Source organism: Lynx rufus, unplaced genomic scaffold (assembly GCF_022079265.1).
Source record: "Lynx rufus isolate CCGP_SWC_20201006 ecotype Redwood Valley unplaced genomic scaffold, mLynRuf1.p SCAF_36, whole genome shotgun sequence".
Classification (NCBI taxonomy): domain Eukaryota; kingdom Metazoa; phylum Chordata; class Mammalia; order Carnivora; family Felidae; genus Lynx; species Lynx rufus.
The window spans coordinates 3,289,162-3,315,144 of NW_025814852.1; the positions used below are offsets into that span (position 1 = coordinate 3,289,162).

The 25,983-nt window shown below is 63.1% G+C and overlaps 1 protein-coding gene across 2 annotated transcripts in view; it reads left to right on the top strand.

Moving 5' to 3' along the window:
- COL5A1 (collagen type V alpha 1 chain) overlaps positions 1-25,983 on the top strand; it is a 148,203-nt gene that overhangs the window by 108,106 nt on the left and 14,114 nt on the right. For both annotated transcript variants that reach the window (XM_047093810.1, XM_047093811.1), the window contains exons 33-59: positions 1,568-1,612; positions 1,738-1,791; positions 2,777-2,821; positions 3,263-3,316; positions 4,272-4,325; positions 7,259-7,312; positions 7,999-8,106; positions 9,459-9,548; positions 9,645-9,698; positions 10,990-11,097; positions 13,148-13,255; positions 14,400-14,453; positions 15,353-15,406; positions 15,496-15,603; positions 16,832-16,885; positions 16,990-17,097; positions 18,169-18,222; positions 18,980-19,087; positions 19,700-19,753; positions 20,001-20,054; positions 20,993-21,046; positions 21,674-21,727; positions 22,388-22,495; positions 22,597-22,650; positions 22,739-22,792; positions 24,168-24,275; positions 25,743-25,796. In XM_047093810.1, the coding sequence (XP_046949766.1) occupies positions 1,568-1,612; positions 1,738-1,791; positions 2,777-2,821; positions 3,263-3,316; positions 4,272-4,325; positions 7,259-7,312; positions 7,999-8,106; positions 9,459-9,548; positions 9,645-9,698; positions 10,990-11,097; positions 13,148-13,255; positions 14,400-14,453; positions 15,353-15,406; positions 15,496-15,603; positions 16,832-16,885; positions 16,990-17,097; positions 18,169-18,222; positions 18,980-19,087; positions 19,700-19,753; positions 20,001-20,054; positions 20,993-21,046; positions 21,674-21,727; positions 22,388-22,495; positions 22,597-22,650; positions 22,739-22,792; positions 24,168-24,275; positions 25,743-25,796 (1,908 nt within the window). The remainder of the gene's footprint in view (positions 1-1,567; positions 1,613-1,737; positions 1,792-2,776; positions 2,822-3,262; positions 3,317-4,271; positions 4,326-7,258; positions 7,313-7,998; positions 8,107-9,458; positions 9,549-9,644; positions 9,699-10,989; positions 11,098-13,147; positions 13,256-14,399; positions 14,454-15,352; positions 15,407-15,495; positions 15,604-16,831; positions 16,886-16,989; positions 17,098-18,168; positions 18,223-18,979; positions 19,088-19,699; positions 19,754-20,000; positions 20,055-20,992; positions 21,047-21,673; positions 21,728-22,387; positions 22,496-22,596; positions 22,651-22,738; positions 22,793-24,167; positions 24,276-25,742; positions 25,797-25,983) is intronic.

A 25,983-nucleotide genomic window follows, 5' to 3' on the forward strand; every position in this document is an offset into this window, starting at 1 on the left:
TCCCCGGGGCCTCAAAGCCACCCCCATGGGGCATGGTCCGTCTTGCCACGTGACTGAAGGCACCAGCCACATTGAAAATGTCATCCCTGAGAGTCCCAGTTGGAAATTATGGAGGAGAGGGACACAGGCAGGGGTTCCGTGGTGCCTGCTCCCGCCGTTCCTAAGCCATCTGCGGACCGGGAGGGCGGCTCTGCGGGGCTGGTGGCTGAGGGGCCCGGGAGGCCGGAGTCCAGAGATGCACCTGTGCTTGGCTTCTCGGCCGGAGCAGGGCCATTTCTGGGACTGTCTGCGCATCCCCCGTGAGGACATGAGGACAGGCGCTCACAGGCGAGTCACCAAGCAGACCGTGGACGGGGCGGTTCCTGTTGAGCAGCGTCCGTCCCTCTCTGGTTCAGTTTACAGGGAAACCCTTGGGCAGCAGGCTCACCCGGGAGGCCGGGGCTGAGCCTCGGTCCTGCCCTCTGTGCCCAGGCTCACGGGTGTGGGACTTGGTGGAGAAGACTCGCGGCTGGACGCACCCACGGACGCCAACAAATAGCCGGGGCTGGCCCGGCGTCCACGCTGGTAAAAGCCAACAGCGCGAAGAAAGCAGATGTTGCATTAATGTTCGTATGCAAATATTTATTTGGAGCCAAAGGCTATCGCCAGGTAATTAAAGCAGGGAAACCGGAGTGCATTGTTGGAAGGAAACATAATCACCTCATCACCATAAACCGTTGTATTAAATTCACTCCAAGACGGCAGACGGCACAGAGCAGTTTTGATTCCAGCAGCGAACAAGTCAAAGCTGGGGAGAGACGGTGCGGCAGGTGGCCTTCGCGGCTCAGCTCCGTCTTGGGCTTCGTCGCTCGAAATCGGAATAAAGTTCTGGAAGATGAATCGAGAGGCGGTGGGGACACCGGGGTGGCGGTCCGCCCGTTGCTTCCGCGCGCTGCGGGTGAACCGCGGTTACCCGTTATCCAAGCTCTGCTTCCGAGAAAAACAAATGCGGCGCATCTGTTTTCTGTGGTTTGGAAAATGCAAAACAACACCGCCAAGAAAAAGGAGTCTAAGTTCTACGAGAAGAGAAGCCGATGACTTAGGGTGTATGATTTATATGTGGAGCTGCAAGTTTGCTTGTCTGTGGAGCTTGTTGAAAATTTAATGGCTAATATTCGGAACTGTAGCAAAAGTAAATTATGTATGAAAGGGGTTGCGGTAATGATCCCCCTCACCCCCGCCGCTGAGAGAGATGGAGAAAGGGAGGGAGAGGGCGGGCGGGAGGGGAAGGGGGGGGTGTTGATGCTTGCGGAAAGGAAACCAGATAGGGCGGTAAACATCCATCAGACTGCAGGGAGAAAATTGGATTTCTACAGGCCTGTGCGGAAACACAAAGCTCTGTGTATCGAATGTGCAGTGAAGTCCCCTCGGCCTGAAAAATCTCCTGGAGAAGCACAGATAAGGAGAGCAGACCTTCCCGGCTTCTGTTTCCGAGCTCTCTCCCCGTAACCCAGGAGAGGGCCACCACCCAGGCCGTGGCAGGGGTCTCTGGCAAGTGACTGACCAGCCCTTCTTTCTCTGGTTCTAGGGCACACCTGGGAAGCCAGGACCACGGGGGCAGCGAGGCCCGACGGTAACCACCCTCTGGGCTTCCAGAAGCGGGAGCACGTTGCAGGGGGCATGCTCGGTGGGAGGGGGAGGGAGGTGTCCAGGGCTGGGAGGATTCGAGCTCACCTTTCCTCTCTCCCGCCCGTGCAGGGTCCGAGGGGCGAACGGGGCCCCCGGGGCATCACTGGGAAGCCTGGCCCCAAGGTAGGTTTTCAGTGACTTCTGGGGCGTCAGCCACGCCACCCACACGTGGAGCACCTGTGGGTGATCCGTGGCCTTTTTGTTGGGAGAAAAAAAAGGAAGTTTGCTTGAGGGTATTTAAGAAGGAGCCGGGCCAGCAGCCCTCGGACAGGTCAGGTTGAGTTGCATCACGTGCCTCGGTCCCGACGGAGCCGTGGCGGGAAGGGCCACCCCACACTGGGACCTCCGCGGCCTTAGGGGACCGGGCCCCCGGGCTTTGCACAAGTGCTGAGCCATCCGGGTACCCCACCGTCCGGTTCTGGTGGGGAGGGCCCGTTTCTTCCTCCTGCCTCAGAGGGAGAGCCCGAGCCTGTCCCTCACGTCCCCTCCTCCCGCTTTCTCAGCGTGGAAACGTGTGACAGCCAAGCAGGCCCTCCCTGTTCGGCCGGGACGCCATTCCAAAGTGCGCTCCCACCAAGGGACGTGGGCCTTCTGCTGGCTGGGGTGCAGAGCTGGCCCCCCGGCTAGTGGGATGTGCCCACCGGCAGGGTACAGAACATTTCTCCCGCGCTGAGTGCCGGTGTGTCCCACGTTCCCGTACAGGGATTAACGCTCCCCTGCACGAGCGAGTGATACCACGGCACAGCCGTTGTCACCGCTTGTGGGGGCCCTGGGGCAGATGCCTGGGTCCTATCGCCATGTGACTTTTCAACACACTTCCTGGTGGGAGCGTGGCCTTTGTCCCCCTGCAGGGGGCTCTTCTCGGGGAAATGTCACAGCCCCGTGGATAGCAGCTCAGGGTCTGATGACAAGACAGGTGGCCTTTGGGAGCGTGGATCGGCGGCTGGCGCCCTCTGCCCTTTCCTGGAAGTCCTGGTGACCCGCGCCTGTGCCCGTGTGCCTTGTGTGACTGACGTCCCGTGACGTCACGGGCCAGTGTGCTGTCACAGGCAGTGATAATAAAGGTGATCGTAGTGAAGCTGTTTTTCCTGTGTCCCTCCCTTCCTAGGGCAACTCTGGAGGCGATGGCCCCGCTGGCCCTCCGGGTGAACGGGTGAGCACCGTGAACATGCGGGCCTCTGCCAACATCTCTGGGGAGGCAGCCTGCCTTAAATGTCCCTCCCCGTTTCTTCCTGGGGTGGGCTGGGGAGAGGGAGGCGTGTCTCCAGTCCTACTGAAGGAGAGGGTTTTCCTAGGATCCCAAAGCGGATGAGTGGTAGCCTTCGCTGGGAGTGAGGTCTCTTGCCTGTCGAAGCGGGCGGCCCCCTCCCCCGGCCCTCGGCCCCAAGCTCGCCCCCTCAGCTCCCCGGACTGACCTCCTTTGTTGCGTTGGTGGGGGGCGGGGGGCTGGAATAAATGGAGAAAGGGTCCAGGGGAGCACAAAGAGACTTTGCTCAGAGAGCCAAGGACTCAGGAGGACCATGGTGGGGTCTCCTGGTCCCCCACGCACTGGGGAAAGGACCTCTGTGCTCAGCTGGCCGTTCTCTATCCACAGGGACCCAACGGACCCCAAGGACCCACCGGTTTCCCTGGACCCAAGGGCCCTCCTGTAAGTAACAAGTTTTTCTTGCTGGGCCAGTGGGAGGGGCGTCGGCGGGGAAACTGGAGAGAGCCGCTTTTTGGAAGCGCGGACCTCTCTCTCATTTGGGCAGACACGATCTTGTAGTTGGGTCCAGTATGAGTGTCCCGGGCCACCGTTGCAAATTACCACCGACTCGGCCACTTGAGACAGCAGAAATGTGCTGTCTCACAGTCTGGAGGCCAAGAGGCCAAGATCGGGGGGTTGGCGGGGCCGGTTCCTCCCGGGGGGCTCTGGGAGAGACTGCCCCCCCCCGCCCCGCTCCCGGCTTCCCGTGGTTGCTGGCCGTCCGCGGCTTGTACGCCCTTCGCTCGGTCTCTGCCCGCATCCTAACGTGGCGCCTCCTCTGGGGGTGTCCCTGGGTCGTCACGCCCCCGTCTTGCTGTGAGGACACCAGCCACTGACTTTGGGAACACCCCAGTGCAGTGTGACCTTGCGTCGGTGACGTCTGCAAAGCCCCCGTTTCCAAACGAGGTCACCTTCGCAGGTGCGAGGCGGCTAGCACTTCCCCCCCGTATTTTGGGGGCACGGTCCAAGTCAGCACAGGCAGAGTGCACTCTGTTACACCCCAGAAGGAAAGATGCCTGACCGTGGGCACTGTCGCCAGACGGACATGCTGGGGGTCAGCGGCCAGGACAAGGCGGACCCGGGTCCCCGTGCTGCTGCCTGTGCGTCCCACGGCTGCACCTCTCCCTGCCTCAGTTTCGCCCCTAGGAGGGGAAGTGTGGCGCTCGGGAAGGCTGTGCGGTTTCGGGAGGTGACGCGCAGGTGCTGGGTCCCCACGTGGCACTTGGTCACCGTGACCCTTGCAGGAGCTTTCTCTGAAGCGAGGTGGCTGCGTTCGTCTCCTGGTTTGGTCTGAAGTCCCAAAGGTGCGCGCCTCTCAGAACTGAATGGAACTTCTTCCCTTTGCCTCTTCCTTCAGGGCCCTCCGGGCAAGGACGGGCTCCCGGGACACCCTGGACAGAGAGGAGAGACCGTGAGTATTGGCAGCGTGGGGGACACGGGGACACGGGGACGCGGGCTGGCCCGGCCTCTCCCACAGCCCCGCCCGTGGGCACGCCTCCTCGGCCCCGTGGGCTCGGGAGAAAGTGGCCAGCCTCGGGAAGGCCCCTGAGGTGTCGGCCGTCTTCTGCTGACTCGGGGTGAGCCAGCCTGCCTGCGGACGGCCCCGTGCAGGCCAGCGGCGCCTGGGGCGGCCCTGTGAGCGCAGAAGGCCGGTGCCGGTGCCCGAGGTGTCCCGGCAACTTCGGTCCAGGGTCACGTTTAGAACCATCATGGCAGACAAAATGCCATCCGCACGCTGAACCGTGTGCGACCAGCCTCCTGTTCCTCAGTGAGGAATCGTGAGTGCGGCCACGCTCGAAGTGTGCGCATTCGGGCCAGAAAGACCCCGTGCCATTCTGCTGTTTCGCGCTGGGATGTAGTAAGAGAAGGGACACGGCCTTGCGCCTTGTCTGTGCGGGCCCTCCCGGCCCCGGGGCTGATGGCAGGGGCTACGCGGGGCCCCTTCAACGAGGCAGGTGGCCCGCCCGGGTATAACTTGGGCTTTCAGGCAGGCTCGTGATCGGTGAGCGATTCTGCCGTCCCGGGTGCACCGCCCACCCCGCCCCTCCCTTTGGAGAAGCCCGGTGCAGGCTGCGTCGCTGTTGGCCGGAGGTTGAAGCACCCGGCGTTTTCAGAGGGAAGAAAAAGTGTCTTTCAGAAATAAGGTCCCTTCCTGGCCCTGCAGGCCAGCCCACCGCGCCCACGGCGGGCGTGTCTGCGGGAGGCCGTGGGCGCACCTGTGACCTTGAGGCTCCAGGCTCGGACGGGTGGGGACCTCCTGGTCACCAGAAAGACGGCACAGGCTGCTGAGACGGCCCCTCTGTCTCTGCGGCCAGTTTTCTTTGTAGTCACAGGCCTCTGAAAGGGTCTCACAGCAAACCCCGCGTCCCACGAAGCTTTGAATGCCGCCCTTAACATCTTCTCCGTGCCTGCGCTAAAAGCATCCCTTTGTCTCCCTGGTTCATTGTGACAAAGCTTCTATTAATTGTACCTCCCCGGCGTTCTGCCGCGAGGCGCATGCTGGCTGATGAATGCACATCACCTCGTTCTTTTGTTTATAGAGAAAAATTAAAACATTTCGTTTGAGCTTTGCCTGTTTTTCTCTAATGCTGTTCTGAGGAGACAAGATAGAAGGTTTTGCCAAGCGTGTGCCTTTCTGCCTCTGCCTCACCCCAGACAGAGGCTGGTGGGGTAATTAAGCTGCTCGTCTTTGCTGGGAAAGTAACGTAGGGGCTTTCCAGCTACCCGTGCCGTGCCTGGCTGCCCTCGTGGACGCGGGGGCACCCGGTCTCCAGACCCAGGCAGGACAGATGTCTCCGACACGGGGCGTCCAGACAAACCTTCCAGAAAGGTCTTCCCTCGGGTGTTGACTTTGTTCTTTAGAAAACGGATGCAGCAAAGGGCATCACTTCTAAACGTGAGCCCAAAGCTCATGTCCCAGCCAGGGGCTCGACACCAGCCAGGGATGGTCCTGACCCCGGCGCAAACAGAGGGGCCTTTCCTGCCTTATACTCAGGCTCCTGCCTGCACTTGGCACTTGTGCCATGGCCCCCCAAGTGAGGGTGCCCTTGACCTGTCCACCACCCCTTGTTTCTGACCCTGTAAACGCTGCCTACAAAGGTTCTGCTTGAAAAATGGCCATTTCCGGGACGGCTGGGGGCTTCAGTCGGTTAAACATCTGATTCTTGATCTCGGCTCAGGTCACGATCTCACCGTTCCCGAGTCCGAGCCCCATGTGGGGCTCTGCTGACATCGCGGAGTCTGCCTGGGATTCTCTCTGTCTCGCCCTTTCTTTCTGCCCTTCTCTCCGCTCGCACGCACGCACGTGCACACGCACACGCCGTCTCTCTCGCAAGATAAATACACTTAAATAGGGCCATTCCCGTGCACCGCATGCAGCTTCCCTTGGGCCTCAAGAGAAGAGCCCCCTGAGAATTTGCAGAGACGCTGAATCCGCCGTGGGCCCTGCACGGTCCAGCGGCTAAGCGTGAAGTCTCCGGTGCTGGCCCGGCGGCCGTCCCGGCAGCGAGGCAGGGAACCGCCCTTGCCCATCAGCCACGCGGGCCAGCCCGCTCGCCCCCCCAGGTCTCCCTGTGGCTTAAGACGCCCCCCTCCAGATTCTAGAGCTCCCACTAACAGCTTCCTGGCCGTCACATCTGCACGTTCCTGCCGGCGTCTCAGGGCACCTGCAGAGGGCATCTTGCTGGCATGTGCAGGGCTCTGTAGATGCGCCTGGAAACGAAGCGTCCCTGCTTCGCAGCTGCAGCCGCCTCCTCGAAGGGAGGACGCGTAGCAGAGCCACCATCCAAACTGAAGGCGGGGCTGTGGCACACGAGCCGTGTGCGGGCAGAGGCGAGGAAGCCCCTGAACCCAGCTAACCGCGCGTTCGAGTTGCCGGGTTACGAGAGCGGCAAAGACCCCCGCCCTGTCCCGGTTCCCACAAATGCCGAGGAGCGGGTGAGGTCACCTGTCACTCGGCAGAGGCGTCAGCGACACACGTGGGACCATCTCCCAAAGTCGCTGATGAGAAACAGCCCAGAGGTAGCTCCCGAGTCGAGCTTCCGGAGGCTGAACAATGGTGCCAAGTCCGCCGGGAAAGTGAACGCTTAGTGACGCTGTCAGGATCGGCGGCCTTAAAATCTGTCTCCCGGCACAAAAACCCGGTGGCGGAAAAGCAGCGAGCGAAGCTAACCTCTCCGGCCTCACTGTGTTCGCGAAATATACGCACAGACGAAAGAGGGGAGACGGGCCCTCGCAAGTGCGGTGGGGAACATTCGCTGTCGGGGAGAGGGGTCGGGGGTCGGGGCGCGAGCCTTCTGATGAGAACCGCTCGGCCATCTCGGCGTGGTGACTCTCTCTCTGCAGGGTTTCCAAGGCAAGACCGGCCCCCCAGGGCCCCCGGGCGTCGTGGGCCCTCAGGTAAGCAGCCGCGTCCCCCGCTTTCGTCGGCCATCTGTGCGGCGCCCACACGGGAGGGAGGTGCCCCAGGGTTCGGAAGGCGTAGGTGCTGCTGACGGAGAATCCCGAGTCCCGCGGCTTGTTAGCGTTCAGAGATGAGCTCCGCACAGGGAGCCAGATGGGGAGAACCGGGGACGGTCTGTTGAACAATCAGCGCGAGGCAAGCTGGCGGAACGGAGCTGGCTCGCGGGCAGCCGGGGCCAGGCCCGGCTCGGGCCCGCTCTCCCCTGCCCCCGAGCCCCCGGCAGCCTGGGCCTCCTGGCTCCGGCCAGCGCCGCGGCCCGTGGGTCACCGCACGGTGGCCTGCAGCCAGGACCGATGGCTCGGAGCAGCGAGTTCCCACCTGGGGCAGCGGGAAATAAGACACTGATCCGCTGCGGCCGCGGACCGCAGGGGATGTGGGCATGCCGCCCACCTCTCGCGTGGCCACCGGGCCACCCTCACGGCACGCAACCACCCCGTCCGCCCCGTCCGCTTCCTCCTGGACTTTTACCAGAGGGAGGACACTTGCAAAGCACTGTGGGGTTTGGAGGGCACGCAGTGGGCCCTCTGCCTCCGTGCCCAGGGCTGTCCTTAGCTTGGGAAGGCAAGGTTGCTCCCTGGCGTGTCTCGAAAACGCTCGGGGCTGACGCGGACTCTCCCCGCAGGGTCCCACGGGAGAAACGGGCCCAATGGGCGAGCGTGGCCACCCCGGGCCCCCAGGCCCCCCCGGTGAGCAGGGGCTCCCCGGCCTTGCCGGGAAAGAAGGGACGAAGGTGAGTTCGTCGGGCCTCCCTTGCCGGCCCGGACTTCGCGGAGGGATCTCTGTTCTCTCCGGCTCTTTTCTGATGAACGAGTGGGGGGTCTCAGACCAGTGCTGTTCGTGCCGGTTGGCTCCCCAGACGACCACTTTTGCCTGGTCTGAAGGAGGATCTGGGCTGTGTTGCCGCAGAGGGGGATGGCAGCGGGGGCCGGGGGTCAAACCGTCCTTGGCCTTCGGCCCCGGGGCTGTGCCCGGCTGACCTCCCCTCCCCCGGCTGCCCCTCCGGCTCCCAGACGCACATAACCCACCCTGACGTTTCGTGTCTGAAACTGATTCAGCAGAAAGTGACCCGTTAAGAAGTTTCCCACCACAAGAGGCTAAAGGATAAATAAGGAAAACAGAAAGCGGACGTGTTTCTAGCCTGCCTCTTGGCGTGGGTCCTGCGTCCCGTCTTTGTTCCCCAGGAAGCCTCCCGCGCAGCCGGGGCGCGCCCCTGGTTGGTGGTCGTAATTCCTGGGTATCGGCTTGAAATGGCAAGCTTCTCCCCTCGCAGCTTTTCAGGGAGGGTCGCAGCAAACCCAGCCGCGCACGCGAGCACAGGCGCAAGAGTAAACCCGCGAATAAGGAAGGGGAACCAGTAAAGCGTTGTTGGAAGAATTACACGTGTCTGTGCTGGGATCCACGTGTGTGCGCTTAAGGACGCGTACACGTGTGTGTGACTGCGCGACGTATGTAGACATGCGTAGATGTGGGTGGGCACATATCCCCTCACCGGGAGAGCTGTCCGAGTTTGGAAAGGAGGTCAAGGGCGTGCTGGTCGGAGATGCCCTCTGCTCCCATGCCGGGCCCTGGAGAAAGTTCTGGAAGATTTATCAAAGCTTTCATGTGCTTCGGGGAAAACGCTCAGCTGGCTTATCTTTTCAGGAAACGTGGCTTCAGGCTGGGAACAAGTGTCTCGGGTGATGGGTCTGTTTTGGGTGATGTGGCCAGTGGTCCGGCCACAGCCTCCTTTACCTGAGCAGTCTTACGAGGAGCCCCAAGTGTACGGAAAGGGCAGACGTGGGGGCCCTCGGCTCCCGCTCAACCCACCCTGAGCCCAGAGGGGTGGAGTCTGTCCCCAAACCACACGCAGAGCCAGCCCACGGAAAGTGCCTACCAGGCGCGAGCACCGGTCACGCTCCTGGGCACCGAGCTGCCCGGGAGCACGTCAAGCCGCCGCTCAGAGGCTCCTTCTGGAGCCAGTGCCTGGGGCTGCCCCACTCCGGCTTGAGTCTGGTGGATCTGGGAGAGGAAGCCTCACCCCACCTCCCCAGCCACCCTGGTCCCGGGCATCGCTCGGAAGCTCATCTGTGGCTCTGATTTCAGGGTGACCCAGGCCCCGCCGGCCTCCCTGGGAAAGACGGCCCTCCTGGACTGCGTGGTTTCCCTGGGGATCGGGGGCTTCCCGGTCCAGTGGTGAGTGCGGGGCCGGGCGGGGTGATGGAGCTGTATGCCGCCCAGCCCGGGGCCCTCTCCCCGCGGTGTCCTGAACGTGTTCTCGTTGCTTTGCAGGGCGCACTCGGACTGAAAGGCAGCGAAGGCCCCCCTGGCCCGCCAGGCCCCGCGGTGAGTGCGGCCGGCCGGCACAGACGCTTTATCTGACCTCTTCCTCCAAGCCTGGGGGGCAGGCAGACAGGGCGGCCCCGAGGGCCAGGAGAGCGTGCCCAGCGACCTTGGCCCGCTGTGGGTCCTGGGCAGGCCACGTGGAGGAGGCGGGCAGCGGGCCCCGAGCTGGCAGCCGGGGTGACCACGAGCGGGGGGCACGCTGTGTGAGGACAGGCAGAGAGCTCGGCGGTGTGGAGGGAGGGCCGCGTGTCTCCATCCTGCCTTTGGAGGAGCAAGGCAGGTGCTGACGAGCCGAGTGTAGGTCTGGGCCCGGGGCTGTGGGGAGGGAAGGGAAGGAGCACAGATCTCCCGTCTCTGACTGTGGATTGGAGAGTCAGGCTGCCCGCCTGCCCCGGGGCTGCCCACGCACAGGTCAGCCAGCACAGGTGCCATCTGTTGCCGGAATGGTGCGTGCCTCCAACGTTGGGAGTCCAGCTAGGAGAGGTCTGAGGACGCAGCGTTCCCAGAGCCGCCTCTGTGGTCTGGGGGAATCGGGGGCCGCGCAGGGCCATGCCCACCCTCGGGAGGCGTGCCCACAGACCCCTGTTCTCAGCTGGCACTCGGTGGAGGTGTAACGGGGGGCCGCATCTCCCCCTGCCCTTCGGACAGGGCCCCAGCTCTGCTGCACAGATGTGGGTTTGTAGGAACCCCCCCCCTTCTGGGTCTGAGCACAGACCACACGGTAACCCCAGCTCTCCCCACCCGAGTTACGGACCGTTTCAGGGAAGCCAGGCGGAAATGAAAACGGTACCTTTCTTTCCGATAAAGGCCAGTGCGGAGCGATGCCTGGGCAGTGGTGGCCTGCCTGTGCTGACCCTAGGATTAGGCCGGTTCCCACCCGTCAGCGGTGCTCTGGGGGGGGGCGGTCAGCGGGGCAGAACATCCTCCATAGAGCATAGAACATGCGACATGGGGGAGCGGGATGGAAAGGGAGCCCGATGTGGGCAGGCAGACCCCGGCGGGGGAGAGGATGGGGGCCCCGGGCCAGGAGGGCACCCCAGGCAAGCACTTAAGGAGGATGGGTTCTCAGACCCTGGGGAGGAGGCAGGCATCTGCTTGGAATTATGGGAAGGGAGGAGCCAGGAGGGGCCCAGAAACCCAGAGCCTCGAACACTGGTCTAAGTAGTGTGCACTGTGAAGGGCCCTGGGAGCTACTGAGGGCTCTGGAGTGATAAGGCTTGGTGGCACTTTGGAAGATTGTGTCCGTGCATTTGGGAGCCTTGGAAATGAACCATTTTCTTGCCCGCTCCAGGGATCCCCCGGAGAGAGAGGCCCGGCTGGTGCTGCTGGGCCCATCGGAATCCCAGGGAGACCCGGGCCCCAAGGACCTCCAGGGCCGGCTGGGGAGAAAGGAGCTCCTGTAAGTACCGCCTCGGGGGCACAGGGGCCCTACCCGCCAAGCCCCATCCCTGCCACGGGCGTGCCCCAGGGGCTGGTGGGGGTGGGGAGGTGGGTGGAGGGTGTGCTTGTCCCCCAGGAGAGTGGGTGTGTCCCCAGCGTCCTGACTGAGGTCCGAGGATGGGTTCGCAGTGCTGGCTGGCTTCTTTTAGAGTCACCTGAGCCAGAGGGTGCCGGGGAGCTCACCTGCGCGGCTGTGCCCCAGCCTGTGCACACAGAGGGAGAGGCTGGGGACCGTGTGTGTCCCAGCGTGGCCTCAGCCTTGGTCTCGGCCGGGCTCTGGGCTCCGTGTGTGGCTGGGTCCCGGTCACCCGAGCCAGGCTGGTCTTTGTGGGAGAAGGATGGGCGTTTGGGATGGGAGCCCCCTCCCCTGGCCTGGGGCTGGGAGGCGTGTGCCAAGAAGAGAAACTTCTCTCTGGACCCCCGACAGCCAGCTGTCAGTGACCACGAGTGTGGCCCAGCCCAGCGTGGAGGCTTCATGAGGCCTCCTGCCCCAGCCTTGGTTTCCAGGAAGGAGATTAACGGGTCCCTTCATGTGTAGACCTCCCGGGAAGCCAATGGCTGCCCTCCGCCAAGCACCTTTCCCAGAGTAACCACAAAATGCCCCTTGCTGCCCTGATGTGCCCCCACCCCGACCGTATTTGGTGTCCACCGTGATTTTGCAAACCCCCCACCTGCCCCGCATTCAGTCGGTCCCAGAGACAAATTTCAGCTCAAACTTCCCTTTGGAATTTAGGTGTCAGAATGAGCAGGGCTCCAGGAGGGAAGGGCAGACGTGCTCATGAACCATCCCCGACAGAGTTAGGACGCCCGCACTGACGGATGTCTGTTAGAAAGACCTTCCTCGTGCGTTCTGCGCTTGGCGGTTCATGGGTGGCAAGGGCCCGGTTCCCTTCCCGGCCGAGCGCGATACCACGCAGGGAGCACCTGCCCCGGCAAACATCCGTTCAGTGTGGTGTCGGCTCTGATGGCGTCTCATCGTTTCCACTGAGGCCATCGGACACTGACCCAGCCGAACTCGGAGCCAGAAACCCGCCTTCTGTGGTGCATTGAATGCGTGTAGAGCACAGTTGTGGTTGGAGACGGTTGAGAGACGGTTGAGTTCGTTGCCTGAAGAGAGTAAATACTTAAGCAGAAACCTCCCAGCAGTGCAGAGCTTGTCGTTCTCCCCGAAGAGCCCCAGGGAGAGGAGGAGGCCAGGTGTCCCCCAGCACTGCCCGCCCGACCAGTGATGTCACACGGGAAGGCTCCAGGCAAGCCACAGTCGGCCCGGGCTGCTTCTAGCTCACCTAGGGTTGAAGTCTATATTGGCAGGAACTAAACTGAGGGGCAGGGAGGGAGCTGTGCAAGCAAGCCGGAGAGGTCGAGATGGGGCAGTGGGGTCCGAGTAGGTGCTGGCCGCACGTGGATCTGGACACTGAGTGCACATTTTTCTCTCCCGTGTCCCCCTCCCCAGCACACACCCCCTCGGTCTGCACCCACAGAGTAATACGGTGACCCAAGCAAAGCAAGGACTTAGTAAGGACATTTGAGATTTCTAGGGGCAGTTACGAGGGAAGTGAATCAGAATCACGAGAGAAGAGAGATGCCTGTGTGCATACGCGCCTGTTTGGTGGGGGAGGTGTTGGCCGAGAGTAAAAATGGTACGAACATTGGTGGTGGCCGGGGCTCAGGCCCTCCTGGCCTAGAATCCGTGATCCCGCACACAGCCTCAGGAATCTGGCTGGTTGGCTTTGAATTTGGGCGGCACCGCTCGCAAACTGTGCCTCGGTTTCCCCATTTGTAAAAGAGGAGCCCTTCTTCGGAAAGGCAGCGGTGTGCGGGATGTGAGTGGCGGGGGGGCCGGGCTCAGAGTGATCCTCGGCGAAGCTGGCTGAAACCCGTCAGGACTGGCGAGGCCCGGAACTGCCCACTCCCCGCCCGGGGGCCTCTCCTCTCTGGGCTGATGAGCTAGTGGCAGGATGATCCCACGATGGAGCCGTGTTTGACCGGGGGTCTCCTTTCCTCTTCAGGGTGAGAAGGGTCCCCAAGGCCCAGCTGGCCGAGATGGCCTCCAGGGTCCCGTGGGGCTCCCCGGTCCAGCTGGCCCCGTGGGCCCCCCTGGAGAAGACGGAGACAAGGTAAGAAGAGTTGGGGCAAGTGCCCCTGCCCGCGGGCAGACGACCCGCAGCCCAGACTGCCGGTGCGGGTGGCACAGCGGCCCCCGCCCCTGCTCGCTCAGCGTCGGTGCAGGATTTCGGAAAAGCTCCCAAATAGCGCGGTGACGAATGAGATCTCTGGAGTGCTCGGGGGGCTTTGAAACTGCTTTCCTCCCGTGCGGTTCTGCCGTTTCGGGGACGTTTGCTGCCAGCCTCCTGAGCGAGGAGAGATCCTCCCCGCTCCCTGGTGCACCACGTCGGTGCTGAATGTGCGGAGCCCGACATGACGAGATTTTACTCGGTGTCTATTTATTTATTTTTTTTCTTTCAACGTTTTTTTTTATTTATTTTTGAGACAGAGAGAGAGCATGAACGGGGGAGGGGCAGAGAGAGAGGGAGACACAGAATCGGAAGCAGGCTCCAGGCTCCGAGCCATCAGCCCAGAGCCTGACGCGGGGCTCGAACTCACGGACCGCGAGATCGTGACCTGGCTGAAGTCGGACGCTCAACCGACTGTGCCACCCAGGCGCCCCTCGGTGTCTATTTTTAAGTGTAGTCGCTTGAGTCATCAAGGCCCCCGTTCATTAAGAGTGTGCTTGATGATTCTACCGCTGTTACTTCCGGAGCTGATATTTCACCCCTCGTTTAATGAAGACGGTGGAATCTCGCTCTTTGGCTTGACTTTCCATTTGTGATAACTCGGGTGACATTTCTGACTTCGTCACCTGTGCGCAGATGACTCCGCCTCTCAGCGCGGGGGACAGCTCTGTACGACAGGGACGCTGGGCACTTTCATAATCCCTCTGGAGCCCGGTAACCGATGTCTCTGTTCCTGCGTCGCTATGCCTCCCGATTTGACAGACAAAGTAAATATTTCCACCGTGATTCTCACCACGTTTTAAAATCCGCTAAAGTCCTGTACTGTGTGAGATGGAGGCCGCATCCCGTTCAGTATTGTATTAGAAGGGAAATCAATTAATCTGCGGAAATGTCTCTTCCTTGGAAAGTTATCCGCCCCCCCCCCCCAGAGAGGAGATGATTCTTCATCTCTAGGAAAAAATAATTATGGGGAGCGGATAACATGCAGAGAGTTCGGGGCTAACAGATCTTCCTGGTCTTTCCACAGGGAGAGATCGGGGAGCCTGGACAGAAGGGGAGCAAGGGGGACAAGGGCGAGCAGGTACGGGGACCCCGCGCTCCCTGCTGGCATTTACGCCGTCCTCAACGCGGCAGCATCAGCAGCCCAGAGCAGGACACGGCTGCTGGAACCCGCGTGTGGGTGGCGTGCATGCACACGTGTGCACACGGGCGTGTGTGTGTGTCTGTGTGTGCACGTACGTATGTCCCTGAGTGAGTCCCTTGTGAACAGACAAGCGGGAGGCGTTCACGGGTTTTGGGAAGTAAGGCCAGTGGAGCGTTTGGTCCTCGAGGCTTTCGGCTCTGCAGGCCTGGGTCACGGCCGCCCTTCGGTGCTCAGGGCCACGGGCACCCTGACCGCTGCCTCTTTGTTTTGCCCCTTTTTCCTTTGCTCAGTCTGCTCAGGGGCCCTAGTGTTTTCTTGAAAAACAGTGTCACTCGGGGCCAGCTCCTTCCTGGTACGGGTGACACCTGTCCACTCTGCTGAGCGGCTGGGCCTCTTCAGGGGGGTCGGTGTCCCCAGGCGGTCAGTGACCGTGTGCCCTTGGGGGCCGCCGCCCGGTGCTGCTTCCCTTGCCTTCCTCCCTCCCTCGCTCCCTGGGCCGACAGTGGGCTGTGCCTGGGGACGCACCGCCAGCCTGGCGCTCTGGAGCCGGGTCCTGGCCCCGTGTGGGGCGCGGCGTGGCGCCCATCGTGTGCTTAACGCAGGGCCCCCGGGGCCCGCGTCTGGGCGTGTGGTGGGAGCTCAGATGATGCACGGCGGCCGCCAGCACCGCCCGCGACGACACGCCCCTGCCGCCGGGCCGGCATCCTTCCACCGACGGCCACGCGTGGGGGCCGAGCTGACGGCCCCGGACCGGGGTCTCTGCCCCGACCGGCCCTCCCCGTCGGCCTCCGCTCTGGCCCCAGGAAAGCAGCCGTGTCTCTGTCCTTTCCCTCCAGGGTCCGCCTGGGCCCACCGGTCCTCAGGGCCCCATCGGACAGCCAGGCCCCTCCGTGAGTATCCGTGCTTAATCCCGAGCCCCTCGAGCCGGCGGGGTACCGGCAGCGGCTCCTCACCCCCGGCTCCATCATCCCCCCCGCAGGGAGCCGACGGCGAGCCGGGCCCTCGCGGCCAGCAGGGCCTTTTTGGGCAGAAAGGTGACGAAGGTCCTAGAGGATTTCCTGGGCCCCCCGGGCCAGTGGGGCTGCAGGTAACTGACCACAGGGTTTGTGCAAAGGCGGTGGTCTCCTTCTGAAGGGACCTCATCTTTGCTGTGCCGGCCCCTCCCGTCCCCCTCCTCTCGTCTCCCCTCTCCCCTTCCTCCCCTCCCCCTCTCCCCTCCCCTCCCTTCCCCTCCCCTCTCCCCTTCCTTCCCTACCCTGTCTCCCCTCCCCTAGTCCCTCCCCTCCCCCTCTCCCCTCCCCTCCCCTTCCCCTCCCCTCTCCCCTTCCTTCCCTACCCTGTCTCCCCTCCCCTAGTCCCTCCCCTCCCCCTCTCCCCTCCCCTCTCCCTTCCTCATCCCCCACCCTCCCCTCCCCCACTCCTCCTCCCCTCCCTCCCCTACCCCTTCCCTTTCCTTCCTGTCCCTTCTCCCCGTCCTGATTCCCTCTCCCCTCTCCTCTCTCCACCCTTTTTCCCCTCTCCTCTCCCCTCCCCCACCCCTCTCCTCCTGACATTTTAAGAATGGGGAATCTAAGACCAGGCTCTGTGGGCCTCCCGGGGCTTCCTCATTAATCGGAAACAACGCAAATCCCCGTGACCGCAGACGTGTCCGTATTTGCTCCTCTTGACCAGCGGTGTGGGTTCCCGCACTCGTTGCAGAGATGGTGGAAATGACTGACCCACTGTAAGAACTGTAGATGAAAAGAGTGCCTGGCAAACGTACGACTCAGGACTGATGGCTTTAAACGCCCAGGCGCGTCTTACCTCCGTGGATTCGCACGCACGCACGCACGCGCGTGTGTGGTCTCCTTCAGCTTTTGCAAAATCGGAATCACGCGGAGCGTACGGAAAGTTTGAACGCAGCTCCTTGCATTTCGCTTTATGCGTTGTGTTCGGGTTACTAGATATTCTTTAGACGTGTCCCTTTTTATTTATTTTGAAAACGTGATTTTTAGTCACTGCCAGCATATGGTGGCGACATAATTTATTCCGACATTTCCCTGCTGTTGGCTCATTAGGTTTTACTGTTTAATGGGACAGTGTGGCAAGCGCCTTGGTCCATAAATCTCCAAGTACTCTTTCACGATTTCCTCCGGCTAATTCCGAGACCTGGCATCACGGGGGTGGCCTCGCATTTGGCTATATACGCTCAGAAGCACATTCTGAGGCTCTTGGATGCTTGCTTGGCGCGGTGGTGGGGAGACCGTGAAGGCCTCGTGGGTATCGGGATAGCGCGACACCGACCTGCTAAGTTTCTGCCGTGTTCCTGTCCCCAGGGTCTGCCGGGACCTCCCGGAGAGAAGGGCGAGACTGGGGACGTGGGTCAGATGGTAAGCGTGACCAGGATGCGCCGGCCCGGCCGGGCGTGGCGGCTCATTTCTGTTTCGGCCACAGTTTGCGTTTTGTCTCTGCTCACTGGTTCTCCTTCCCCTAGGGACCCCCGGGCCCCCCCGGCCCCCGAGGACCCTCTGGAGCTCCAGGCGCTGACGGGCCACAAGGGCCTCCGGGTGGCATAGGCAATCCCGGTGCGGTGGGAGAGAAGGTGACTCACGCCCCTCGCTGTTCTGGTGGCCGATGTGCGTGTGCATGTGTGTGCGTGTGTGTGTCCAGCTGCGGATACGGGCGTGCGGGGCGTTGCTGGGTCGTTCCCGTCAGACGCACCTTGATACTTGGCAGACCTGTGCCGTGGAGCTGGGGGCTCCGACCCCTGTTCCCGGCGGCCGTTTGCAGAGTTTCCAAGCGCTACAACCAGCAGGGAGGCCCAGCCCCCTCCCAGATCCGGCTCTGATGGGTCTTGTCCGTTCCTGGCAGTGCGGGCGTGTCCACGTTTACCGTTCCTGCTTCACAGCCTGGGGTCCCCCTCATCCGATCGGATGAGTTGCAGGGCGTGGGCCCTGGGGATGCCTCCGTGAGCAGGGCGGGCTCTGAGTGTGCACTCGTGTGCACGAGCAGGACTCCACACGGTGCCCGTGACCTTGCTCCGCTGCTAAAGCCCTTGCCCTACTTCCTCGGGATAAAAGGGACGAGGCCAACGTGCTCCTGCCCATTTGCAGTCCCTGGACACCATTTCCAGAACTTTCCGACATCAGCCCGTTAAACTGAAAGAAGTTCTCCGTCACTGCCCATTTTTTACGATACGAACCTTAACAGAGAAGCATCTCCTGCTAAAGCCCGCCAACTAATGATGCGCTGCCTCTGCTCTGAGGCGTCTCCCTCCCAGCGCGCCCACCTCCGCCCAGGGCGGCTGCACCCTCTGAGCCTGTGGTGCTGCGTATTCGCTGCCTGGGCCCGGCCCTTCCCCCCTGCGCTGTCCCCTGTCCCTCCCACTGCCTTCTCTTTGTCGTCCCCCAGAGCTCACCCGGGCGCCGTCTGTGATGCCCAGACTGCTCTGGTCCCCTCCTCTGTGTGAACGTCACGGCCTGCGAGTACCAAGGCCAACACACGCCCTGACAGGGACGCGTCTGCCCTCCAACCCCACACGCTGTCGCAGTGTGCTGTCCGCTCGCTCGCCCCGGGCCCCCACCTGCCCGACGGCAGTGAGGGTCTGCTAAGTGCTTGGAGCCGGGGCCCCTGTTCTCGGTGCCACCGTAACCGTGTCGCATTTCCTCCTTAGGGTGAGCCTGGTGAAGCCGGAGAGCCTGGCCTTCCTGGAGAGGGGGGCCCTCCGGTGAGTGGGCTGGGGCGGCCCCGACCACGGGCCCCTGCTGGGTGGGAAGCTCACAGTCTGCCCCAGTTGTCCCGTCCATGCGACGGGAGCCGTGTTTCCCCTCACGCTTACCTCCATGGGGTTACCGTACCAAGAGGGCGTACGTGTGTGCGAGCCTGCCCGTGTGTGTGCGCGTGTGTGTGTGAACACGTTGGCGGTGAACACCCGCGAGCGAAGGCCGTAAGTCCGTCCGCCGTCTGTGGTGATCCAGACCTGCTCGTGGGCTGCCACAAACATGGGGGCAGTTGTCCCCTCATCAGCCCAGACTGGAATGTTCTGACCTTCGCAGGTCAGACGGGCGTTCTTTCCAGGATGGCCTGTGGGAGGCTCTCGGGCACAGAAGGCGGCTGGTGGATGGGGGTCTCCTGGCCTCTCGCTTCCGCCTCCACCTGCACACCGGGGAGTGGGCGGGTGTCCTGGGCCCCCGCAGCCCCTCCCACCTGGAAGCCAAAGGTCCCCTCCAGGGGCCCCAGAAAGCCGGTGGGCCCATCAGGCCCACCTTGGAATGCCAGCGGGGCCAGGCCATCGCCGGGGGCCACCAAGGGCTGGGGAGCACGAGCAGCTTCGGGGACCCACTGGGCCCAGCGTGTCGCCCCCCCCCCCAACCCCGAGGGCACTCGCTTTCCCGTGCAAACAAGGGGGTTGGCCTGAGGCCAGCACGGCACTCTGCGAAACTGGGGCCGGCTCCGAGGGCACCGACGCTGGCCTTTCCCTCCAGGGACCCAAAGGAGAAAGGGGCGAGAAGGGCGAGTCGGGCCCTTCTGGTGCAGCTGGACCCCCTGGACCCAAAGGCCCTCCTGGGGACGACGGTCCCAAAGGCAGCCCCGTGAGTAACTCTGAGATGCCAGGGCGCCCCGAAGCTGGCGACCTCTGGGCCCGGGCTTTTCTCATTCTCTGCTGGCGCACTAAAGCTCCCGACCACGATGGGTCTTGGGGTAACGTTTGTAAAGCGTAGAGGCTTTCACACCAGCTGCTGGGCCGGAGATGTGGAGGTGAGGAAGAGGAGGGGTGGGGCGGGGGGGCTTCCGGGCCTCATGTGCCCAGCCCGGGAAGCTTGCTAAATGGGCTGCAGGAGCAGCGGTCTACGTGGATGCCACCTTCCCGTGGCCTGTCCCACTTCGTCTCAGAAGGGACTTCTAGTAGCATGTTCTAGAAGCCTGAAGGTCTGGGCCTGGTCTCAGCCTGGAGCCCCGGGAGCGGAGTCATGGGCACAGCGCCTGCCCTCCTCCGTGTGCCCTGAAAGCAGAGCGCTGAGCCTTCCTTGCCCGCGTGGGGTGTGGCTGGGATGAGGTGGTCTCCGGGGAGCTTCTGGGCCGTGGGCGCACTCCTGGTGTCACACAGAGGGCATTGCAGGGGCTGGGTGAGGCGGGGGTCCTGGGGATGCGGCGGCAGCCCCCCGGTTGCTCGGGGCCCCGACGTGCCTCTCTGTCTGTTTCAGGGCCCTGTCGGCTTTCCTGGAGATCCTGGTCCCCCTGGAGAGCCTGGCCCCGCGGTAGGTGTTCAAGGCCACGGAGCCCCCACCCCCGCCAGCCCTCCCCCTGCCTTTGCCATCCGGGTTTTGTCTTCTGTGAATCCTCCTTGGGACACGGTGCTCTCCCACGTGGCCTCCAGGCCGTGGTGCTTAGGAGTTCCCGCTTGGCCGCCCAGAGAGGGTTGGGTTCTCGGGAAGGGACTGGGGACACGGTGGGCATTGGCGTGTGACTCGGGGAGACAAGAGGAACTTGCTTTTATCCCCTCAGGGTCAAGATGGCCCCCCTGGTGACAAAGGGGACGACGGTGAGGCTGGGCAAACGGTGAGTCCACTCGTGACTTCCAGGGACCCCGGCTAGCTGGTGGAGGGTGTTGGGCGCTCTTGGGATTTGCCACTTGCTCTGTTCCTTTCTGAGAAAAAGCCGAGCCCAGTTCCCTCGTAGGAGCCATTCTTCCCCGCGAGCTCCCTGCAGGGCTCTGGTGGAAGCTGGGGACAGCTGGACTGGTGATTTGTCACTTGTCACCGGGGAGCCCCTGCCCACCCCAAGCCCACCCGTGAATGTCAGGATGGCCTTATTTCTGCCTAATTCGTGCCTCTCCCCCAAAGGGCTCTGCCCGGGTCAGCCCCCTGGGCTGATCACCCTAGACTTGCCTCTTATCCCCGACACTGAGTTTCTGAAACATCGCTTCTAGCCACGTGTGCCCGGTTTGGAACTGACCCCAATGGGCCTCCCCTTCCTCGGGGACGGCCCCAGAGTCCTCACCGATTTCCCTCACCCCCACCCTGCACCAACGAGGCAGGTCGCTGCTGGGCACTTCGACCCTCGGGCACGGGCTGGCGTCGCCCGTGTGAGACGAGCAGCAAACAAAGCCCCGGAGATGCCCGAGTTCCCCTGCTCCCGGGGCTGGGACTCGGGGCCACCCTTGTCCTCCCCGTGCCTCGGGGTCCACTCCTGTCGCCGGGGATGTGGGCAGGGGGTGGTGTGGACGGTCACTGGGCATCCAGAGTAATTGCTACGCGGTGGGAAAGTGCTGGTTGAAAATGCAGCAGAACCGTGGCCGCGAGCCAGGGTTCCCGGTCCCGCTGCTGCTGGAATCCCGGTGCGGGATGACTTCACCTGGGACTTGTGGCAGCTCCAGAGGAAGAGGGAGGCAGCCTCGGGGCCGGCCGAGGACGGGGCGCACACGCCGAGAACTTCGTGCCAGGCGTCCGTCTGACCGACCCTGATTCCCAAATTCTGGGTTCTTTCTCTGACCCCAGGGATCCCCGGGCCCTACTGGTGAACCGGGACCGTCTGGGCCTCCAGGAAAAAGGGTAAATAAATAATCCCGTACGTCGCCCCTGCCTGCGAGATTTCTGCGTGAGGCCCGCCCCTCCCCTCCGCCCTTCCGCCTGGCCCCGCGCCCGCTAGGCGGCCCTCGCCGGGCACCTGCTTCCGGTTGAGGCGTGCTCTCCAGCCCCGTCGTGTCATCAAACCTCGGACCTGCTAGGTCGGTCGCCCCGTGCTTTTGGGGGAGGCCAAGTGCCGATGGCATCGGTGGTGCCCGTCGTGGGGGGAAAGACACCCACGAAGCCGGAGAGGGCCTCGCCCCCTGCGTCAGACCTCTCTCAAAAGTCAGAGCGGGCGAAACGGGCCTTTCTCTGCGCGTTGAATACTTAGCGTCTGGGGGGTGCTGTGGTAGACTGGCCTGCCTGGCGTGTGAGCGGGAAAGGGGCCCCAGCACTGCGGGCTGCCAGAGCCCTCCCCAGACTGACCCGGAGGCCTTTTCCAGAACTGAGACCACTGGGACTCATTCCGGGGGCCTTATCCATGCTGGCCAGCGGCCCGGGAGCCCCCCACCCCCACCCCCGCCCCCCGGCCCATCTCCCTGCAGACACAGAGCTCATGGCTCTGGTTTCTTCAGGCAGCTCCTCACACGCTGTTCCCTTGCTCTGTTCCAGGGCCCCCCCGGCCCCGCAGGCCCCGAAGGCAGACAGGGAGAGAAGGGAGCCAAGGTAATGTGCTTCTCTGCTCAGCCGTGACTGTCGAGCTTCCCAGAAGAGCCACCGCCCGCATGGCGGCCGAGTCGGGCGTGAAGTGGAGACGTGGGGACACAGGAAAGCCACAGAGGCAGCGGGGAGCTGGGGCCGGCTCAGAGGGAGGCCTGGCTCTCGCCGCAAAGCGGGAGGGAGACAGCTTGTGGTGCCCACAGGCCCGCAGGCCGTCCGCCCCTCCAGCCTAAGGAGAGGGCAGCTGGTGCTGGGGTACCCGGCCTGGTGCTTGACCCAGTGCCCACCGCGGGGCCGGGCAGAAGGCGGGGCGCCCAGGGCCCTCGAGGGGCCGCTCCCTGTGACTCTGATGGCCCTGTGGGCCTCCTGGAGCTGCCCTGTCGGTAACTGATGCAGGGACAGGAGCCCCCCAGGCCCAGGCCTGCCCAGGCAGTGGTGGCTGAAGCCAGCCATGAAGGCAGGGCCGGCTGGAACGGCCATGGTGGCCGAGATCCTTGGAGACTGGGAAGCCCAGACGACCGAGGAAATTAGGGGGGTGGAGAGTTGGTCAGGGTGGCTCCCGTAAAGAACTTGGGACAGCCCCAGATATCTGAGGGCATCTGGGGTCCTCTGGGCGGTGATCGTGGGCCAAGGTGGCCACAGCCTCAAACATCTGTGTCCCTGCAGGGGGAAGCCGGCTTAGAAGGCCCTCCTGGGAAGACTGGCCCCATCGGACCCCAGGGGGCCCCTGGGAAGCCCGGCCCCGATGGCCTGCGAGGGATCCCTGGCCCTGTGGTGAGCGAACGGGGGCCGGGGAGGGGCAGCGGCTGCCGGGCGGGGGCGTGGGCACAGGACGGGCCCTGTGGGGCTCATGCTGAGGACCCGTTGTGTTTCAGGGTGAGCAAGGTCTCCCAGGCGCCCCAGGCCCCGATGGCCCCCCCGGCCCCATGGTGAGTGATGATCCTAAGGGGCTCCCCGGCAGGGGTGGAGGGTGGGGTTGGGGAGGAGAGCTCTGATCCCTCCACCTCTTCCCTGCAGGGTCCCCCAGGACTCCCTGGCCTCAAAGGAGATTCTGGCCCTAAGGGGGAAAAGGTAAGACAGGACTCCGGTGCCTCTGAGGCTGTGACTCGGGGCCCCTCACGTCGGGGATTTCAAACTATCAGCCGCCTGTCCGTCCAGTGCCCGCTGCTGGCCGGAGACAGGTCCTGGAAGGCTGGGAACGTAACCAGTCTGTGCTGTATGGAGGACTCGGTCCCTGTCCTCGGTGGGAGACCGTGGCTGAAGGGTGTGCAGGGCCCGAGCAGTGTGCCCGCTGTGGATTCTGCAGCACAGCAAAGCCCGCTCCTTTTCTCCAGCTGGGGGGTGATTTTTTTCTGCTCACGCTGATTTATTGACAGGTAGAAAGCACACAAACCAAATAGTTCTTTCTTTTTAAAAAAATTTTTGTTAATGTTTATTTATCTGAGAGAGAGATGGACAGAGCACAAGCGGGGGAGGGGCAGAGAGAGAGGGAGACGCAGAATCCGAAGCAGCCTCCAGGATCCGAGCCGTCGGCACAGCCCCACGCGGGGCTCGAACCCGCGAACCGTGAGATCGTGACCTGAGCCGAAGTCAGATGCTCAACTGACTGAGCCCCCCCAGGCGCCCCCCAGATAGTTCCTTCTAAAAAGGACTGGGGAGGGGCGCCTGGGTGGCGCAATCGGTTAAGCGTCCGACTTCAGCCAGGTCACGATCTCGCGGTCTGTGAGTTCGAGCCCCGCGTCAGGCATCGGAGCTGATGGCTCGGAGCCTGGAGCCTGTTTCCGATTCTGTGTCTCCCTCTCTCTCTGCACCTCCCCCGTTCATGCTCTGTCTCTCTCTGTCCCAAAAATAAATAAAAAAAAAAAATTGAAAAAAAAATAAAATAAAATAAAAAGGACTGGGGAGTCTGTTTCTTTTCTACTCCGTGCCTATCACCACTCAATCCCTAAAGTAAGGAAAACTGGAAGAGTCCTTCTAGAGCTTTCCACAGGCTCCTACGAAACGAACACACGTAAGCCTGTGTAGAGAGCGTCCCTTGTAGAGAAACATGAAAAATTGTCGTATCTATAACACCCTGTAACTTTTTCCCTTAAGTCCATAAATGTCTCTGTGCCCATAACAAAAGGCATACACGGTGGCCGTAGAAAAACTGGGCAACGCACAGCAGACGCACAAAACAGCGTCACCCAGGAAACCGTGTTATCACCTTGGTCTGGGATCTGTGTCTCCCTCTCTCTTTAGACCACGATTTGACCGAAGGCCGGCTGTGTCAGACCTGCTCGTCTGTCCCTTGAGCTGTCTTTAGGCCGGTTTCCACACCGGGAGGTGTTGGCCGGTGACTCCGTGGCTTCCCGTGGCCGGGACGTGCCACGTCCCGCCGGCTCACGTGGTTGGCGGGGAGGCGCGGCCACAGCGAGCGCCGCCTCATGCCTTTGTTTCCAAACAGGGTCATCCAGGCTTGATCGGACTCATCGGACCTCCGGGCGAACAGGGTGAAAAGGGCGACCGCGGTCTTCCCGGCCCCCAGGGCTCCTCCGGCCCTAAGGGCGAACAGGTGCGTGAGGTGGGGCCCCCCAGTGAGCGTCCTCGCGGATGGTGAGAAGCGGCTTACGACCTGGCGCTCCGTGCCCAGCGGACCCGAGGCCGGTTAAAGCTGCAAGGATGTCCTCACGTCCGTCGTGTCTGGAGGGGAACAGCGGAGGGGACGCTGCCCTGGTGGCCCCTCAGGGGGCGTTGCTTCACCCCACTCGAGGGCCTGTGACCCGGCTAACTGCCCCCAGGTCATTGGCAAGTCTCCACCACATTTGCGAGACCCGCGGGCCGGGCTCCCCCCGACCCCGGATATGCACGCCTGGCCCTAGACTTCCCTGGGAACCACAGTAGTGATGGGCGCTTGCACCCCCAGCAAACCTTAGCCAGAGAGATCCCCCCGGCCCCGCACCACTGAGCCCCGGGAGGGCAGGGCACAGGCGGACCCCGTGGCCAGGGAAGGGCGATGTGTGCGTGGCAGCAGGATGGGGGACGAGGCGGGCCTGCCGTGGCTGTGCGCTTCCCCGTGTGAGCGAGGGCTTCGTTCCGGGTATAACTCTCTGCTTCCCAAGGTGCTCACGCCCTTGGCTGCGCCCACCTTGGCCCCCGCCTGACCCGCAGGGGGGCAGCACTCGTGAGGCAGAGCCGCGGGGGCAGGGAATGAAGTGGGACGGCTGACGGCCGCCTGTGGCTGTAGGGTGGTGTCCTCCAGAGCCCCTGTTCCATCTGCCACCGTCTTCCCCAAATGGGAGCTGACCAGGGCGTGGTGACCAGTGACCTCGAGAATTAGGAGGGTGTCCAGGGTCTCCACCACCAGAGTCAGCCGTCACAGCAAACCGGTCTCTGCAGCGTCCCGGCCGGGGGGAGCCGGCTTGAGAATTTCTGGGATTCTGACAGCAGTGAGCTGCCCCGGTCCCTGTGTGGCAGAGGGGGAGGGGGAAGGGCGGACTCTCTCAGCCTCCCTCTGCCCTGGCGGGTGCTTATGCCCCAGGGGGAAGCTCATATGGAGTCCGGGCTCCAGGTGAGCCTTGGGCGCCCTGCGGCTGCGGGGGTGCCGGAGGCTAAAACCAGCCGGGCTGGCCTGTGTGGACGGGGGTCTGGCTGCAAGCTCTAAGTGCGGAGGAACAAAGGGGAGGCACAAAGGGACCCCAGGACACTGACGTCCCCCGCCCCCCAGGGCCTGTGCTCACACCACGAGTGGAAATCAGCAACGGGGGGACCACTGGGTGTGGGGCTTGTGTATTTCAAGTCGGAACGTTAGAAGGGGTGACGATATGAAGTCACCTCCCCATGGCCCGAAGATGCCAGAGTCTGGCCGGGCCCCGGGCAGCCGGGCGGGGGGGACGGGCAACCTCCCGGCACGTGTTCGGGCCCCTTGCGGGCCGTGTCCACTGGAGGAGAGACCGTGAGAGCTGAGGAACTCGGCTTCCAGCAGGTGAGTGTGTCTGTGACCTCCCTCGCGTGATGGCCTGTGTTTTCTGCTCCTTTTCAGGGCATCACTGGTCCTTCCGGCCCGATCGGCCCTCCGGGCCCTCCCGGCTTGCCGGTGTGTATCTGGGAGGGGCGGGTGGTCCCTGGTCGTTCTGGGGGGAGCAGGGAGGCCGGTGAGCCTGGGCCTGGGCCTCAGTATGTGGCGGGAGGGTCACAGGACAGTCAGGAGACCCGGGGTTGGGTCCCACTGCCCAGTGGACATTGGGCCCAGGGTGGATTTGCCCATATCTCCACGTCAGGGC